We start from the raw sequence: 15,263 nt of genomic DNA on the forward strand, positions 1-15,263 counted from the left end.
TTGAAATTATTATTGGTCTCATCTTTTCCTCCATTTTTTCCCTTAGCTCAATCATTCACTTCCATTCAGGAAGCCTTTCCCAACTTCTAACTCAAGTTAGGATAGATACCCTTTGGAGATGCTTCCTTGGCATACATTCCTCTTCTGTTAGAATGTAAAAGGGGATCCCTTTACTCTTCTCTGTATTGAGAATGCCTAGCACAGAGCTCAAATGGATTCTGAAATGAAAAAATGCCTGATTCTCTTCATGAGGCTTCTGAAAAACATGTTGTGGGGTCCCTCTTGTGAAGGTCACCAAATGAGAAGTGGAGACAAACTCTATATCCATCTTACCATTTATGGAAGACAGAGGCAAGTTTCCATTATCTACCTCAAAGATGTCAGAAAAAAATCAAAAAATCTTTTCACATTTATCATAATCTAAATCAGGTAGTACTGAAAAAGTAGTGAGGAAGGTTATGTGAATGATGGTGGAAGACAGGAATGAGGACAGGATGGAACAGCATGTCCTCAGGTAGCTGTTCACTGCCCCTCTCCCCGAGAGTGAAATACACAACTGAGGAACACCTGTAGAAAGGGGGCATTCTGGTGGCACATGGAATAAACTCCTCTACCCCCCAAAAAAAAACGAAAGAAAGAAAAAGCTCTTTTTCAGTTTGACTCTACCACCTACATTAAGAAGCATCACAGCTTAGAAAGATATAGTCCTAATTTTAAACAAAAAAGAAACAATATCAGAAATGTTCATCAGAAGCTTGCCTTTTCTTGACCAGCTCTTGTTCAAAATGTTCTGTATAATTACTGTTAATATGCACTGAAGGGCAATGACACACCTGCAGGCATAATCCTGAAACCTGAAAGGTCACTAAAATTGTATTTCCCCATTCTTCCCTCACATTAATGTTAACATACAGACATGAAAGCAGACTTGAGGAAATTAGGACTTATCTGTGAACACATGACAGCTTTAACCAAGAATATTGGCCCTGTTTCTATTCTAGCCACATGTTCCTACCTTTTCAACAACCTTGAAAAATAAATATTTGAACTACAATCTTCAATAAAGTCCCTCTACATTTGTTGTCAGTCTTAATCACTTTTTTCTTGTCTGCTTAGTGCCTTTAGCTCTTAGATGTTGCACCTGGAGATTCTTGCTTACTTTATGATGTAGGTTTATACACCCTTTAATTGAAAGCAAACCGCCTTAGATAATCGAGTGAAAAACAATGTTACAAGGTCCACTTTCCGTTAAAAGGCAAATAGAAATATTAGGCTGTTCTCTAAAATGAACGAAAACACATAAAAATACATCATAATCTACCACTCCATTTCCTTTATCAGAGATAAAATCCCACAGCCTAAAAAGGCCTCTTTTGTTAGCATGTTTTGTTCCCCAGCAGGGGTGGCAGATACAAGGGACTGCAGTTCTCAATGACTAGTCTTTTCTCTGTCCAAAAGAAAGACTTCAGTCACACAGTATGTTAAATATTTTTATACTCATGTTTCTGCAATAACCATAAAAACTTCAACCCAAATTTGCTTAATACTTTAATTATCATGTACTGAAAGCACTTCATTAAAAAAAAAAAAAAGTAAAACTGATAACGGAAGGATGACAGGAACATATACCTCACCCTTAAGCAGTGTGTGTGATTTTTTTTTAACGTGAAGGTTAAAGTGAGTTTACAAACTGACAGGAAGAAAAGATGATATGAGAATTTATCTTTAAGGCAATATCATTTGTATAAGATACCTTTAAATAGCAATATGACAATGGATCAAAGAGGAAACAGGGCCTATTCCTACATGACTGTGCAGAACATGTGAATGGCCATCCCTAGAGTTGTTAGTGTACAGCCTCCATGGATGGACCCTGTGACTGCATGCACTGAGTAGAGTTCCACATACACCACTGCAAAGAACTCATTAAAAAAAAAAAAGAGAGACAAAATAGTTACTGCTGATGGAACTGTTAATGTAATAAAAGTTCAAGCTTAGCAGTGTCTCCTAAAAACTACTGAGACATTTCAGTTAACATTAAAAACTGTTACACTATGGAGGCACACACTGGAAATATTTTATTAAAAACCTAACAACTGTTTTCAAAAAAATCAGAGCAGGAAAAGCTTTCAAAGTTATATAAAGTTAAATGCATACAGTGAGTAGATAGATAACTATTCCTCTGGGATTACTATCTTCCACCCACATTTTTTTGGTTTTAGGGAAAAACCAGTAAGCCTCCAGCTTTCTTTTTGATTAAATGAAAAACACTAGACAAATGGATTCCATTCTTGACCCCATCAAACAGCACTTACTAGCCAAATCGCCCTGTCTAGTAGGCACAAAATAGGGACTCAAAATATGGTTCTATTGTTAGTGAGCATTATACAAATGTAAACATGTACAAGTTTGCCTGGTATTTCATGGGGTTGCTGCTCTGCCTCTAACAGTTCAAGAGCAAGTTGTTAAGACCAGATTTGTGGTGGTGTGTGTGTGTCATTAACATTTTTCCTGCCAAGGTTAAAACAACCAAATATAAACTGAAAACAAAATAAAAAGCAAGGTCTCCTTTGCATTCAATCACACTGATATTCAACGTAAGATGGCATGTCACTAGGCAAATCATTCAAACTACAGTTGGGAGGCACCTTCTAAACACTGTGAATTTGAGAACAAGGAATTTAACGGTAGTGCAAACCTCTCTGTTCACTGCCCTCACAACAGTATCCATCTTCTCATGAATTAAGAAATCATTAAACTTTTTTTTAATGGGAAAGCAGTTTCAAGATAAAAAAGTATTGCTATAAGTTATGGTAAATATCTTTATCTCCGACTTCGACCCTTTCCCACCAGTGTGAAAAGTGAATAAAGACAGCAAGAGTTTTTAGAAAGTTAACTTATATTAAAAAAGTATATAAACAATTTTAATACTACAAAGTAGTATTTCAATACAAAGCAGTTCAAATATTAACTGTTCTTTAAACTGTTAAACTTTATTATAAATTAAAATTTCTTTACAAAAAAATTGCACATAATATTTGACCACTCTTAGGTTCTGATGCACTGGCATTTGCAATAGTTTCTTTAATCTTCAAGTTAAACAGTCTCGGCAAGGAGTCCAGAACGTAGAAAGGGCAATAAACAACCCTGATAGAGCATTCAAGTGCAACTAGCAGACTTGTGGCCATGGCAGTTACACTTTCCTTAAGATGGACTGCTATAGTTTTAAATCCTGAAATGAAGAATCTCAAAAAAATTTAAAAAGGAAAAACTAAAAGGGACTGCCTGCTTTTTTTTACTGTAAACACAGCCCTGGATATTAAATCCCAAACAGGAATCTCTCAGGCATCAGAGAGTGTCAAGTGAATCAGGAATAACACAAAATAAAGGAATGGGGGAGAAAATAAAAAACAAAAACAAGGCAAAATTAAAATAAATGTCAGTCACTTTGAGGAACTATACTTACGTATATGATGTTATGAGAATCTGGCAGGGCCTAGAAGCAGGCCAAACAGGAAGTTCATTTATCCAACCGAAGAGGATCATGTTCATTGCTTCCGGTTTTGAGGACAGGATATTGTAGGGAACTTGATATGATCAATAATGCTTGTCTGCCTTACACAGACCTTAGCCAGGGATCAGCCTAATCTTGAAGAATCATTCAAATAATTTTGGCAATTATTATAAGGACTTAGAACTGACTGCACCCAGTGTTCAGTGATTCTTGCTTTCTGTTTTGTTACTGTTTAAATTTAAGAGCTCATTTAGGCTGACTCCAATCTCTTGGCACTTGGAAACTAGTTTTCTCAGGTTATCAGTTTTACCTCCTTCTGATGCTTCAAACAAGAGTTGCTGTAAAAGACAGGGAAGCATAGAAGTAAGACTTAGCTAGAGTTTGAGCATTACCACATCAATGGATATGGCACATGCAGAAAATTTACAGGAAAACATCGAGATAAAATAAAAGATAAAAAGTATTACATCTTTCCACAGTGATGCACAAAGAGGTAACTTCTGTAAGGCTCTCTGATATAAACGGTGGACCTGTAAGATAGACATACACACAATTCCATCAGAAAATATAATGAAAAACACCTTCATAATTCTATCTGTTTAAAGAATGGTAATTCACAGTAACATCTGAGACAAAATGGTTATGCTGAGTTTTGGAGTTTCCAAATATTTGGTGCTCTTAAAATGTTAACTACTTTTGTTTCCCCACCTGGTTCTTAGTGTGCATGAAATGTTAACTTCTGTGCTTTAATTCTTTTAAATTGAGAAGTCAACAAAATGGACAGAAAAACTTTTTAAAAGTGACCCATCTGAGATTCAACCATGGCTTACCTCTCTTTGTCCCTTTAGAACAATCTCAGCAGCAATGGCTCTAAGAAAAAAAAAAAGGAATACAGAAAAAGGAAAAGAAAAATTTATATATCTTTGAACAAAATGAACCACCACCACTGGCAGAATACTGACTGTGGGAATCTGAGTACAAAACCTCCTGAAAGTTAACAGGCTAAACTTCCAAGGAGGAAAACCTATAGTGAAAAGAAAAATTCAACAATTTTTATCAACTTTACAAGAAAAAAGCAGACCAGTGTTTTGAACATAAATAACCTTCACGGGAGGAAAAAAAACAAAAACAAAAACACCTCATAATTACTAGTCAAAAATACCTAGCACTAACACCTTTAAAAGAAAGAAGAAATCAGACTATAACAGGGTATACACACCACATTTCAAAAGAGGCGGTCTTAAAATGACTGTAGCAGATTTGTTTGATAACAGTACTGTTACTTAAATGTTCTCCTTCAAAGAAAATTAAAAGTCTATGCTTTTTGCTTTTAGAGGCAATTCTTAATGAGTACTCACTCTCATTAAACCTCAGTAAATGCTAAAAACAAATCTAAATTAAGAACAGCAATCTGTCCAGGAAAAAAAGAAAAAAAAAATACATATATATATATATATAGATGTCATTTCAGATTTACCTGTCTGGAGCAAACCTTATAAATAAAAGCAATAGCTATAAAAACATGTACATGATTGTTGCATTACATTTTCCAGGTGGCCAGGCATGTTGGGATATTATATGTAAACATCTTGGCTTGAAGTTTCAGAATCTGAACATTGCTTTCTTCCCATTCATGTTGAAGTAACCTGTAAAGTACATTCAGGAAAATGAACAAAGCATTGTAAGTGTAGGGAACCCCACATGTGCTCTATGAGCACAATGATTAAGTATAAATCTTGATTAGTTAAATTCCATAAAGGCTACCCAGCAAATATTTCAGAATGTCTCTTACAAAAATTACCCTGGGACAGGAATGTGCAAACTATGAAGAGGTCAAGTCAAGATCTATGCTCATCTTACCAAACTACACTAAGGTGCATGTATTTCTATAGGACATGAAAGCATTCCCTCCAAATGAGAGTCCCTATTTCCCATCCCAATTTTTTTTAAACTAATGGCTTGATACTAATGCAATTTCCTGGTATTTTTCTTTCTTAGAGTATGATCAATCTTGAGTATTTCTTGAACTAAAATGCATGTATAGTAACTATTAAAGTTCTCTATTCTCCTGGAAAAAAAGAACAGGGATGACCAGAGGAAATAAGTATCAAAACACAGAGGTAGGGATTTACCAACAAAATAAACAAGTAAACTACCTACATTCTAAAATGCTTATCACAATAGAAAATTATGTCAAAATATGACCACATTTTCTATTTCACATTTTATCAAAGGTGTTTCATAATTAACATTTCTGTAATGAGCTTCTACAGATTGGCAGGCTTGCTAAGAAAATTGTAAAATACTACCATTATGTTTGTCTCAACTGTAGTTTTTAAACTTTTATACGATTTTCCCCACATACATGCTAAATGAAATGTAAATCCTTTAAAACATAAGGGAACATTTTATAAATATTTTAGGCATCTTATGATCCATAAAACGATAAGATACAACTGATGCAGTGGGAATGACTGTACAAGTGGAAGCCAATGCATTAGCGTGCAGGGTATCTTTTTGAATTAAAAAGCATAATTCTTGTGGATGAAAGTGGGTTTGCTGTGTCAGAGCAGAGAAGGTACAAAGAAAGGCTAAGAAATCTCGTTCTGATTGAATATATGAAATCCCTAATCAGTGCTTCAAAAATGTGGTGTGAGGGCTCAAGGTCAGGAATCTACATTGTAAATGAGCATCCCAGGAGATTCTAATGTTTGCCAATATTTGACAGCAACTGACCTATGTGAAAATATGAAAACCTCTTAAATAATATTCCCTTGCCATGGAAAACAAGCTTACTGCTTATAATGCACATACTAAGGACAGATGGTGTGTCTTTAGGAAACACAAATGAACTTTACTTGAATGGAATTACTTGCCCCTTTGTAACTTGAAGTTTTCTGAAGCGACCAGAATTTTTACACTGACTTTTGAATGAAGAGCTAAATATTGGCTTAACAACTCTGAAATTAAGTAGTATATATTCATAAGGACATAATGGAACAACAGACTATTTTTATCAAGTTTTCAAGAATAATTTTATATGAAGAGCCTATTCCATTAAGCAGAGAACCAAAAGAATGTTACTTTTTCTTACCTCAATGCAAGTCCAGAATTAGCTGGCATAATTGAACAAAACCGTTCCAAGGTTTTGGAATGCTGGGTCTTTGGAACACAGCTCAAATAAAAGAAAATAACCTGTAAAGGTTGAGGGGGGCGAAAAATGAATGCAACCAAAATATGAAATCCAATTACCTATGTGTTTTAACACGAAAACCAAAATGGTCTTTAAGATATGGATGTATAAATTATAGTAATGTATGATGTTGTGAGTTACAGTTCCTACCATTAATTTTATTAGTGACTTTCCAAATATGAATTAGGAAATATGGTCTAGTGATGAGAACCATGGCCAGAACACTGACAAGAAGCCAGGAGTCCGGGTTTTCATTCCTGAGTCTACCTTTACTTGCTGTATAGCTCGGCAAGTCATAGGGCTAATAATACCTGCCACATCTTGCTCATGGAATGCCCGTGTGTAAATGACTTAATGTCCATAAAGTGGTTTGAGATCCTGGGATAAAGAATGGCATAGAAGTACAAGCATAATAATTGGTTATCCTGATTAGCAACAAAACCACCCCACCAAAAATAAATAAATAAAACATATATATGTTTTAGTCTACAATGAGCTTTAGCAAGGAGCTTTTTAGCCTATAATGCGCTGAATAAAAGTAGTGCCTGAAAAAAAATTTTTTAAAAAGGTAATCACAAAACTATCTTTAGATTCTACTTTTAGAATTATATGCAGCACCTAATTTTAAACTTTCTTATGCCTTATGTATAGCTATATTTGCTTGACAAAATATTTACAAAAAGAGCAGCTACAACACATAAGCCCATTCTTACTTATTTTGAAGTTACTAAATTTTTCATTCAGTAGAATTTTCAACTACTCAAGCAAAACATTACAGGTATTACAATAGAATCTTTGATTTGATGTGTTTTTTCATTAATACGCATTAGACCTTAATATCCCTTCTATTTTGCTTCAAATGTTAAATTTTCATAACTATAACATAATAATTAATGCACATTTTAATTGAGCCTCAAAGGGTTCTATTGCTAGACTCTAAATAGATAAGAAACATGGTCAAGAATAATAGTGAATGTTAACAAAGTAGTCCTAGAAAAAGCTCTCTTGATATAAAACAGGAGTTTTGCTATCATTTTTAAAGTCTCTTTGTTTTATATAAACATCTAAAGAAAAAAGTTTTGAGTTCTTACCCTATTATGAAATTCATAGTTGGACCAGTAATCAGCACTGCTAAAAGGAATGGGGTATCGGGCAGGGACTGTAACCAAACATCTATTCACTAAATCAGTAAAAAATTTGAATTCTTGAACTTTGTTTCTGGATCCAGCAGCTCTATTATTCGCAAAGACAAGATAACTGCCAAAAGAAAAATATTGTAATTCAGAATAACTAAGCCAGTAGTTCTCTCACCAAGAAAGCTGGTCACCCCTTTCCCAACCATACCCCTTTATCCCCAAATCCCATTCTTATCAAGAAAAATTAAACTTACTCCATCCATATCTTCTGTACTATATCACACCTCATGGCCACCCCTAATGCTGCCTCATATGCCTCCACTGTCTCTTTAATACTTGATTGAAGAGGATGACAAAGGCTGTTTAAAAAATGAAAGAAAACGTCTATCATTCAATTCTATCGGGTGAAGGAATGACAAAGGATTTTAAACATTACAGATGTTATTACAATAGAATCCTTCTTTTGACCTTTCTTCTCTAGTATATAGTAAACCTTAGCATCTCTTCAATTGTGCTTCAATGACTTTAACATCAAGTTAATTATAACAAACACAGTGTAATTCAATAATAAACAGCAAATGCAGGCCTAGTATGCAATATCTCTCCACAGTGGATGTCTCACCAGTAAATCAGCCACAAATAAGGAACTTGGTGGTTAAACATATCATCATCAAAATTCCCTTTACATAAACGAGATGGAATGTCAATTGGTCCTGGAATATTTAAAAGATACCTGAAAAAAAACCAAGTATTGTTTTAAATTATGCCTATACACACATGAATTATACACATATTTTTTAAAATCGTTAGTTTCACTTAAATTTCATTTAAATATTTTTTAGAAAGCAACAAGACTTTCTTTTCACATGCATACCATACCTCTTTGGTCACATCTCTAGGATTACACGTTACTCACAATGTTTTTTTTGTTTGTTTGTCTTTGAGACAAGAGTTTCGCTCTGTTGCCCAGGCTGGAGTGCAGTGGCACAATCTCGGCTCATTGCAGCCTCCACTTCCCAGGTTCAAGTGATTCTCATGTTTTAGATTCCTGAGTAGCTGGGACTACAGGCATGCACCACCACGCCCAGCTAATTTTTGTAATTGTAATAGAGACGGTGTTTCACCATGTTGGCCAGGCTAGTCTTGAACTCCTGGCTTCAAGTAATTCACATGCCTCAACCTCCCAAAGTGCTGGGATTACAGGCATGAGCCGCTGTGCCTGGCCACAATTTTATTATTTTATACCTATATGAAAAACTCTCCTCCTAAAATGAATTTTTTATTCTATCCCCAAGATTAAACGAAACCCCATAATCCTCTAATTTAAACCTAGTTTAAAAAGAACAAATGAGTCTACCAAGTATCTGAAATTTTCCAATGAAATCTGTACTTTCTTGTTAAAAAAAGATTTACAAGGCCTGGGGCTGTGGCTCACACCCGTAATCCCAGCACTTTGGGAGGCCCAGGTAGGTGGATTACTCAAGGTCAGCAGTTCAAGATCAGCCTGGCTAACAACTTGGGTGAAACCCCAAGATCTCTACAAAAAATACAAAAATTAGCCAGGCGTGGTGGTGCATGCCTGTAGTCCCAGCTACTCCTGGGCTGAGGTGGGAGAATAGCTTGAACTCAAGAGGCAGAGATTGCAGTGAGCTGAGATCACAACACTGTGCTCCAGCCCATGTTAAAGAGTGAGACCCTTTCTTTAAAAAAAAAAAGGATTTACTAAACCTTATGTCTGAAAGTAGTCTCTCTCACATACAGCCATACACACATACAACCCACTTAAGTTTAGACATGATATAAAAGTGTACTCTATAACACATTAGCCCATAAGGTACCTGTCAAAAGAGATCTATGATCAAATAAGATTGGGAAACACTACAAATTATAGCCCCTTCTTGAAAAACCACAAAACTTACTAGGATTGTAAGTCGATCCCAGTAACTCTAAAAAGTCAATCAGTAAAGAATTCTACTGGAATAAGCCCACTTTCCTTCTAATGTATTTTAATCTGTGTGTAAGATACCACCATCCTTAAGAACAACATTTTTAAAGGAAATACACTGATCACAAAAATGACAATCTAGTATAACTATTTGTTTTAAATTTTTAAATAACTGCAAGGGGACAAGCCTTAATGAATTAGACAGGCTGCATCAGGGGCAAACATAAGAAAGAGAAGAAATAGAACATTTAGAAGTCAGGTTATCATCCTGACTTTGCCAAGACAAGCTACATTACCGTGAGTTAATCCCTTAACATCCTCACTGAAAACTGAGATGGTCAGAAGAGATAACTTCAAATCTAATCTACTTAAGACTATAATCCCTAGTTTAACTTTAGTAAAGTAAATGATATCCCCAAATTAATTTTTCTAGCTATCTACTTAATCTTCAAATTGACTTGAAACACATGAAAATTACCTATCTAGTTCCTTCTGCCTGCCATCTTTATACTAAATGTCACATAGAGAGTTGATTCAATTCCAGGTAAAAATTACAGTGCTAAGTATTTTGCTTAACAATTTCTACTCATGAAATTTTTAAAGTATTTTGAACCAATTAAGAGCAGATTTCTCCTATTAATAAACATCGACAATTTATAAATTTTAAAAACTTGTATCAATATACAGTAAGTATGGCAAGGCCAAAAATTATCTCATCTATCGTCATTCTCCTAATATCTGATGAAAAAGACTTTCTAAATTAACAGAAATGCACAATCTTTGTGTAAACAAGGCTTTCATTATTGTCTAAATAAGCTATAAACAGAATACCTTTTTCTCTTAATTCTCAGTGAATTATGACTATTGCCACAAAATAATTTAATAAAGATGACTTAGTAATGAGAATATATTTGGAGACAACTCATTTTCAAATTTTTATTGATGCTTATTTATTCTGCCTTATTAAGCTGGCATCAAGAAGATCTGAAGATCTTTGATTAGTTACCAAGGCAGAAATTGGTAGCATTTTCTTTTAAACTAAACCAATTATCTCCGTGCCCAAGGGAAGACCAGAACCAGCAATCTCTAAAGAGCTTGGTTCAGCCTTGAATTAGTCCTATGCTTCAGCTTGAGATGTTACAGTAAACTAATTTAAACGAGGAAGAAATTGAGTATGGAGAAGCTGAAAAACCTCTAAATTCCTTATAGAAGTTTACTTATTTTCTATTAATTTGCATTTAGAATTATTTCATTTGTAATTATTTGTAAATATTAATATAGATGTAACAGAGCAAAAAGAAGGGTCCTTTGGGAAGGGCACTAAAATCGCTATGGCAATAAATTGCTACCATAAGAGGACCTATATAAAGACTCAAGTCTGGAAGGGGATAGTGTCCCCAAATCTCAAATAAAACTGCCATGTTCACAAAAAGTTCCAGGGTGGGCCGGGCACAGTGGCTCACAGCTGTAATTCTAGCACTTTGGGAGGCTAAGGCAGGCAGATTGCCTGAGGTCAGGAGTTTGAGACTATCCTGGGTAACACGGTGAAACCTGTCTCTACTAAAATACAAAAAATTAGCCGGGTGTGTGGGGTGTGCGCCTGTAATCCCAGCTACTCCGGAGGCTAAGACAGGAGAATTGCTTGAACCTGGGAGACGGAGGGTTGCAATGAGGTGAGATCGCACCACAGCACTCCAGCCTGGGAGATTCCATCTCTTAAAATAAAATTTAAAAAAAAAACAAAAACAAAAAACAAGGTCTAGGTTGGATAGATCATTTACTTAACAAAATTTGGGCTTTAAGATTCTATTTTCACTCATCTGTATTTTCTACAATAAATTTTTTGGGGAGATATTCAGCTTAGGTCTTTCTTCTCTCAGTTCTTCCTAATACAAAATAGAGTATGTCATGATAAAATATTTTCCTTTTGATGCTGCTTTAACTTAGGATCAGCAAACCATGCCTATTTTTGTAAACAGCTGTACTGGAACAGTCATAACCATTCATTTACATTTCATCTATGGCTAATTTCTCAATAAAGCAACATAGTAGAGTAGTGGTAATAGACTACATGGCTACATGGCCTGCTAACCTAAAATATTTACTTTCTGGCTCTTAAGAAAAAAGTTTGCTAACCCCATAAAGAGATGAGGAGGACAAAGGAAAGATAATTTTAAGAGGCTCCCCCCCCAAAAATCATTATTCAAAACCTGCCAAGACCTCTTATTGTTGGAATAGGAACTCTCAGGAAAGACAGTAAGTACAGCTCTATATGAGCTATTAAGAAATTAATGGTTGAGAAAAGGATGCTCTGAAACTTCTTACTCCATGACATATCAGGGGCTAGAGTAGTTCTCTTCAGAATTAAAAAAAGAAAAAGGCATATTATTTACATTCACTTTGATTGAAAATACATTTTGTAAAAAATCACTGAGATTGCCTTGGGATAACTAAGTGCTATAATATTCAGTACTAAAATTAACAACAGTAACAATAAAGTAAAAGAATGAGTTACTAGGGTTATAATATATGCCTTACTTTGTATAGTGTGTTTAATCCAAAGAATGTTAAAGAATTTTCCATCTTGCCTCCGTTTTTATTGTTCTATTTACTCTGTTTCGAGTATTCTGTTAAGTGGGTATTCAAGTACTAAAAAGTCAGTCTAAAATGTAATCATATAAGAAAAAAACTGTAATCTTTCTACTGAACTGTGCTCTCTCTCATTCCTCTACAAACTAAGAATTCTACAACTTACCGAAACAGATCCAAGTTATTATACTTCTCAAACCCCGGTTTAAAGAAGGATGCAATAAATTTCCGCAAAAATGGAAGAAGATTATCGCCTCGATTCTATTTTAAAAAGAGGGAGGGGGATATATATCAGGCTTACAATGTTTAATTAAAATGTCACAAGGGAGAAAAAAAGCCTTAAAAAAGTACTCATTAGATTAAGTTTCTTGGGTGGGTAAGGGGCAGAGGGGATGAGTTTCAGACATACTCAGAAAACTGTTATTATATTTTACTCTCTAAGTTCCATTAACGATTAAACAGCTTAACCTCTAATACTACCATAGGCTCACATTTCATCCACCAATTACGTATTAGCCATCTAGCACTGCGGTAGGCATTGGGCTGCAAATATGAGTAAACATGTTCCTTGCCTTCAAGAAGTTTAGTACAGTATATATTAAAGTAGCTAGGAATAAAATTACAACACACTGTAGTAAGTGTTAAGGTAGAACTATGGCAGAGAGAGAAGGAACCCTTGCAAAGGGTAAAAGGACCAGGAAACACTTCCTGGTGCTGACAGGGAAATTTGAAATATAAAAGCATCATATTTAAGAATTATGCATTATTTTTTACCTGTAAGATGAAGAATTTGCACATATGATAAAAAACCTCTGCATTCTGAGGATTTTTTTCAAATGCAGTAAGCCACAATGCTCTGGCTTTGTCATACTGATTTGTTTTCAAATATAATGCAACGAGGGCTTCCAGTAACTGGCAGTTAATGGGACATGATTCCAGTAAAGATTTACAAAGCTCCATTGCAGCCTCATACCTTAACAAAAACAAAAACAAAAAGGCTAAAGACATGAAAAGATCACTTTTTAATACAAGGTTAGCTGCTTGGCAATTAAGTTGTACCTCTCCAGGAGTTGGTGCAGAGCAATCATGTTTGTGTAAAGTGGAAGGCAGGCCTCTATTCTTTCCTCAACAGTAAGGCTCTCATCTGTGCAAGCTTTCACCGCATCTACCCAAAAACATCACAACATGAATCATGTCAACCATAAAAATGAAATATTTGACTGTGTTACTTCAACTCCTAGAGGCCAATGGGAAAAGATGACCCCTCCCTTTGATTACCCATCCATCATCTTATTCACCTTTACTGAGCTTCTGGCTTTTACTCAAAGGAAGTTATTCGGCCGGGCGCGGTGGCTCAAGCCTGTAATCCCAGCACTTTGGGAGGCCCAGACGGGCGGATCACGAGGTCAGGAGATCGAGACCATCCTGGCTAACACGGTGAAACCCCGTCTCTACTAAAAATACAAAAACTAGCCGGGAGAGGTGGCGGGCGCCTGTAGTCCCAGCTACTCCGGAGGCTGAGGCAGGAGAATGGCGGGAACCCGGGAGGCGGAGCTTGCAGTGAGCTGAGATCCGGCCACCCACTGCACTCCAGTCCGGGCGACAGAGCGAGACTCCGTCTCAAAAAAAAAAAAAAAAAAAAAAAAAGGAAGTTATTCTAAAATTCAATTCCTTTCAACTTTTCCTCAACTTTCCTGGTAAGAATAAAGTCATTCCATATGAGCTTTTGCATCTATCAGTGTTTTCATTTAAATAAGTATCTCTGTTGTAATTATCCTAAATTCTTTAAAACCCATCTCAAAAAAAAAATTATAGAATAAATTATCTTTTCCTCTTTCCCTGACAACTGCAAAGGAAGTCTTTCCCTGCTGCCCCAGAGCCATTTGAATGTCTCTCCAAACTAGATCCTTTCCTTACTCCATCAAAACACACTTTTCCCCTTGTAAAGAGTTCTTTCTTGATCTTGTTGCTACTTACTAAACGGTACAATGTTTTACTTTGCACAGCTGTGATCATTTCCTCTTTACCCAATGGTACCACAACTTCCCAGATCTGTGGAGTTTAAAAGTGAATGCAATCACTTTGAAACTACACTCTTGAAGTTCACTTATAAGGACTCATATCTAACCAGACATAAAAGCTCACCTCTACCTTCATTGTATTTAACATTTGACAATGTTCTTCCCCTTCTTCTTAATTTCTTCTTGCCTCTGCTTCCAAGAGATTGTTTAAATTTCCTCTTATTCCCATTTTAATGACTCCACTGTCCCTTTTACTCCTTACTGTTATGCTCTTAAATCTCATTTCCTCAGAGAAAATATCCCATAGCCTCAACTACTGCAAAATTTACTTCAAAAGCACATTATAAAAACTGTAAAGCATTCTGTAACACAGTAACTTCTATGTGAATAACACTCAAATCCACTTATGTATTGATAATTGTCCAAGTAAGGTCCACTTCCTTTTTTTTTGAAACGGAGTCTTGCGCTGTTGCCCAGGCTGGAGTGCAGTGGCACAATCTCAGCTCAATGCAACCTCTGCCTCCTGGGTTCAGGCAATTATCCTGCCTCAGCCTCCCGAGTAGTTGGGATTACAGGCACACACAATACCATGCCCGACTAATTTTTGTATTTTTAGTAGAGATGGGGTTTCACCATGTTGGCCAGGCTGGTCTCAAACTCCTGACCTCAGGTGATCCACCTGCCTCAGCAGATTATCAAGTGCTGGGATTTTTAGATGTGAGGCACCACTGCCAAGGTCCACTTCCTTATTTCCTACCGCCAACAATCATTTCCACTTGAATGACCAATTACAATCACAACTACTACTCCTACCATCAAAATCAGTCTTCCCAACTTTGGTATCAGTTTTCTACTAATGACACTT

At 35.8% G+C, this 15,263-nt stretch overlaps 1 protein-coding gene across 1 annotated transcript in view; it reads right to left on the reverse strand.

The window, feature by feature from the left end:
• Positions 1–2,881: 2,881 nt before the first annotated feature.
• Positions 2,882–15,263, reverse strand: part of ZFC3H1 (zinc finger, C3H1-type containing) — a 55,263-nt gene continuing 42,881 nt past the window's right edge. The window contains exons 25-35 of the mRNA XM_011929340.1: positions 13,437–13,542; positions 13,152–13,350; positions 12,544–12,638; positions 8,466–8,576; positions 8,098–8,202; positions 7,799–7,964; positions 6,609–6,709; positions 5,059–5,160; positions 4,345–4,384; positions 3,982–4,044; positions 2,882–3,852 (exon numbers count right to left, since the gene is read on the reverse strand). Coding sequence (XP_011784730.1) covers positions 3,715–3,852; positions 3,982–4,044; positions 4,345–4,384; positions 5,059–5,160; positions 6,609–6,709; positions 7,799–7,964; positions 8,098–8,202; positions 8,466–8,576; positions 12,544–12,638; positions 13,152–13,350; positions 13,437–13,542 — 1,226 coding nt within the window. The 3' untranslated portion in view covers positions 2,882–3,714. The remainder of the gene's footprint in view (positions 3,853–3,981; positions 4,045–4,344; positions 4,385–5,058; positions 5,161–6,608; positions 6,710–7,798; positions 7,965–8,097; positions 8,203–8,465; positions 8,577–12,543; positions 12,639–13,151; positions 13,351–13,436; positions 13,543–15,263) is intronic.

This window comes from Colobus angolensis, unplaced genomic scaffold (assembly GCF_000951035.1).
Source record: "Colobus angolensis palliatus isolate OR3802 unplaced genomic scaffold, Cang.pa_1.0 Scaffold80, whole genome shotgun sequence".
NCBI lineage: Eukaryota > Metazoa > Chordata > Mammalia > Primates > Cercopithecidae > Colobus > Colobus angolensis.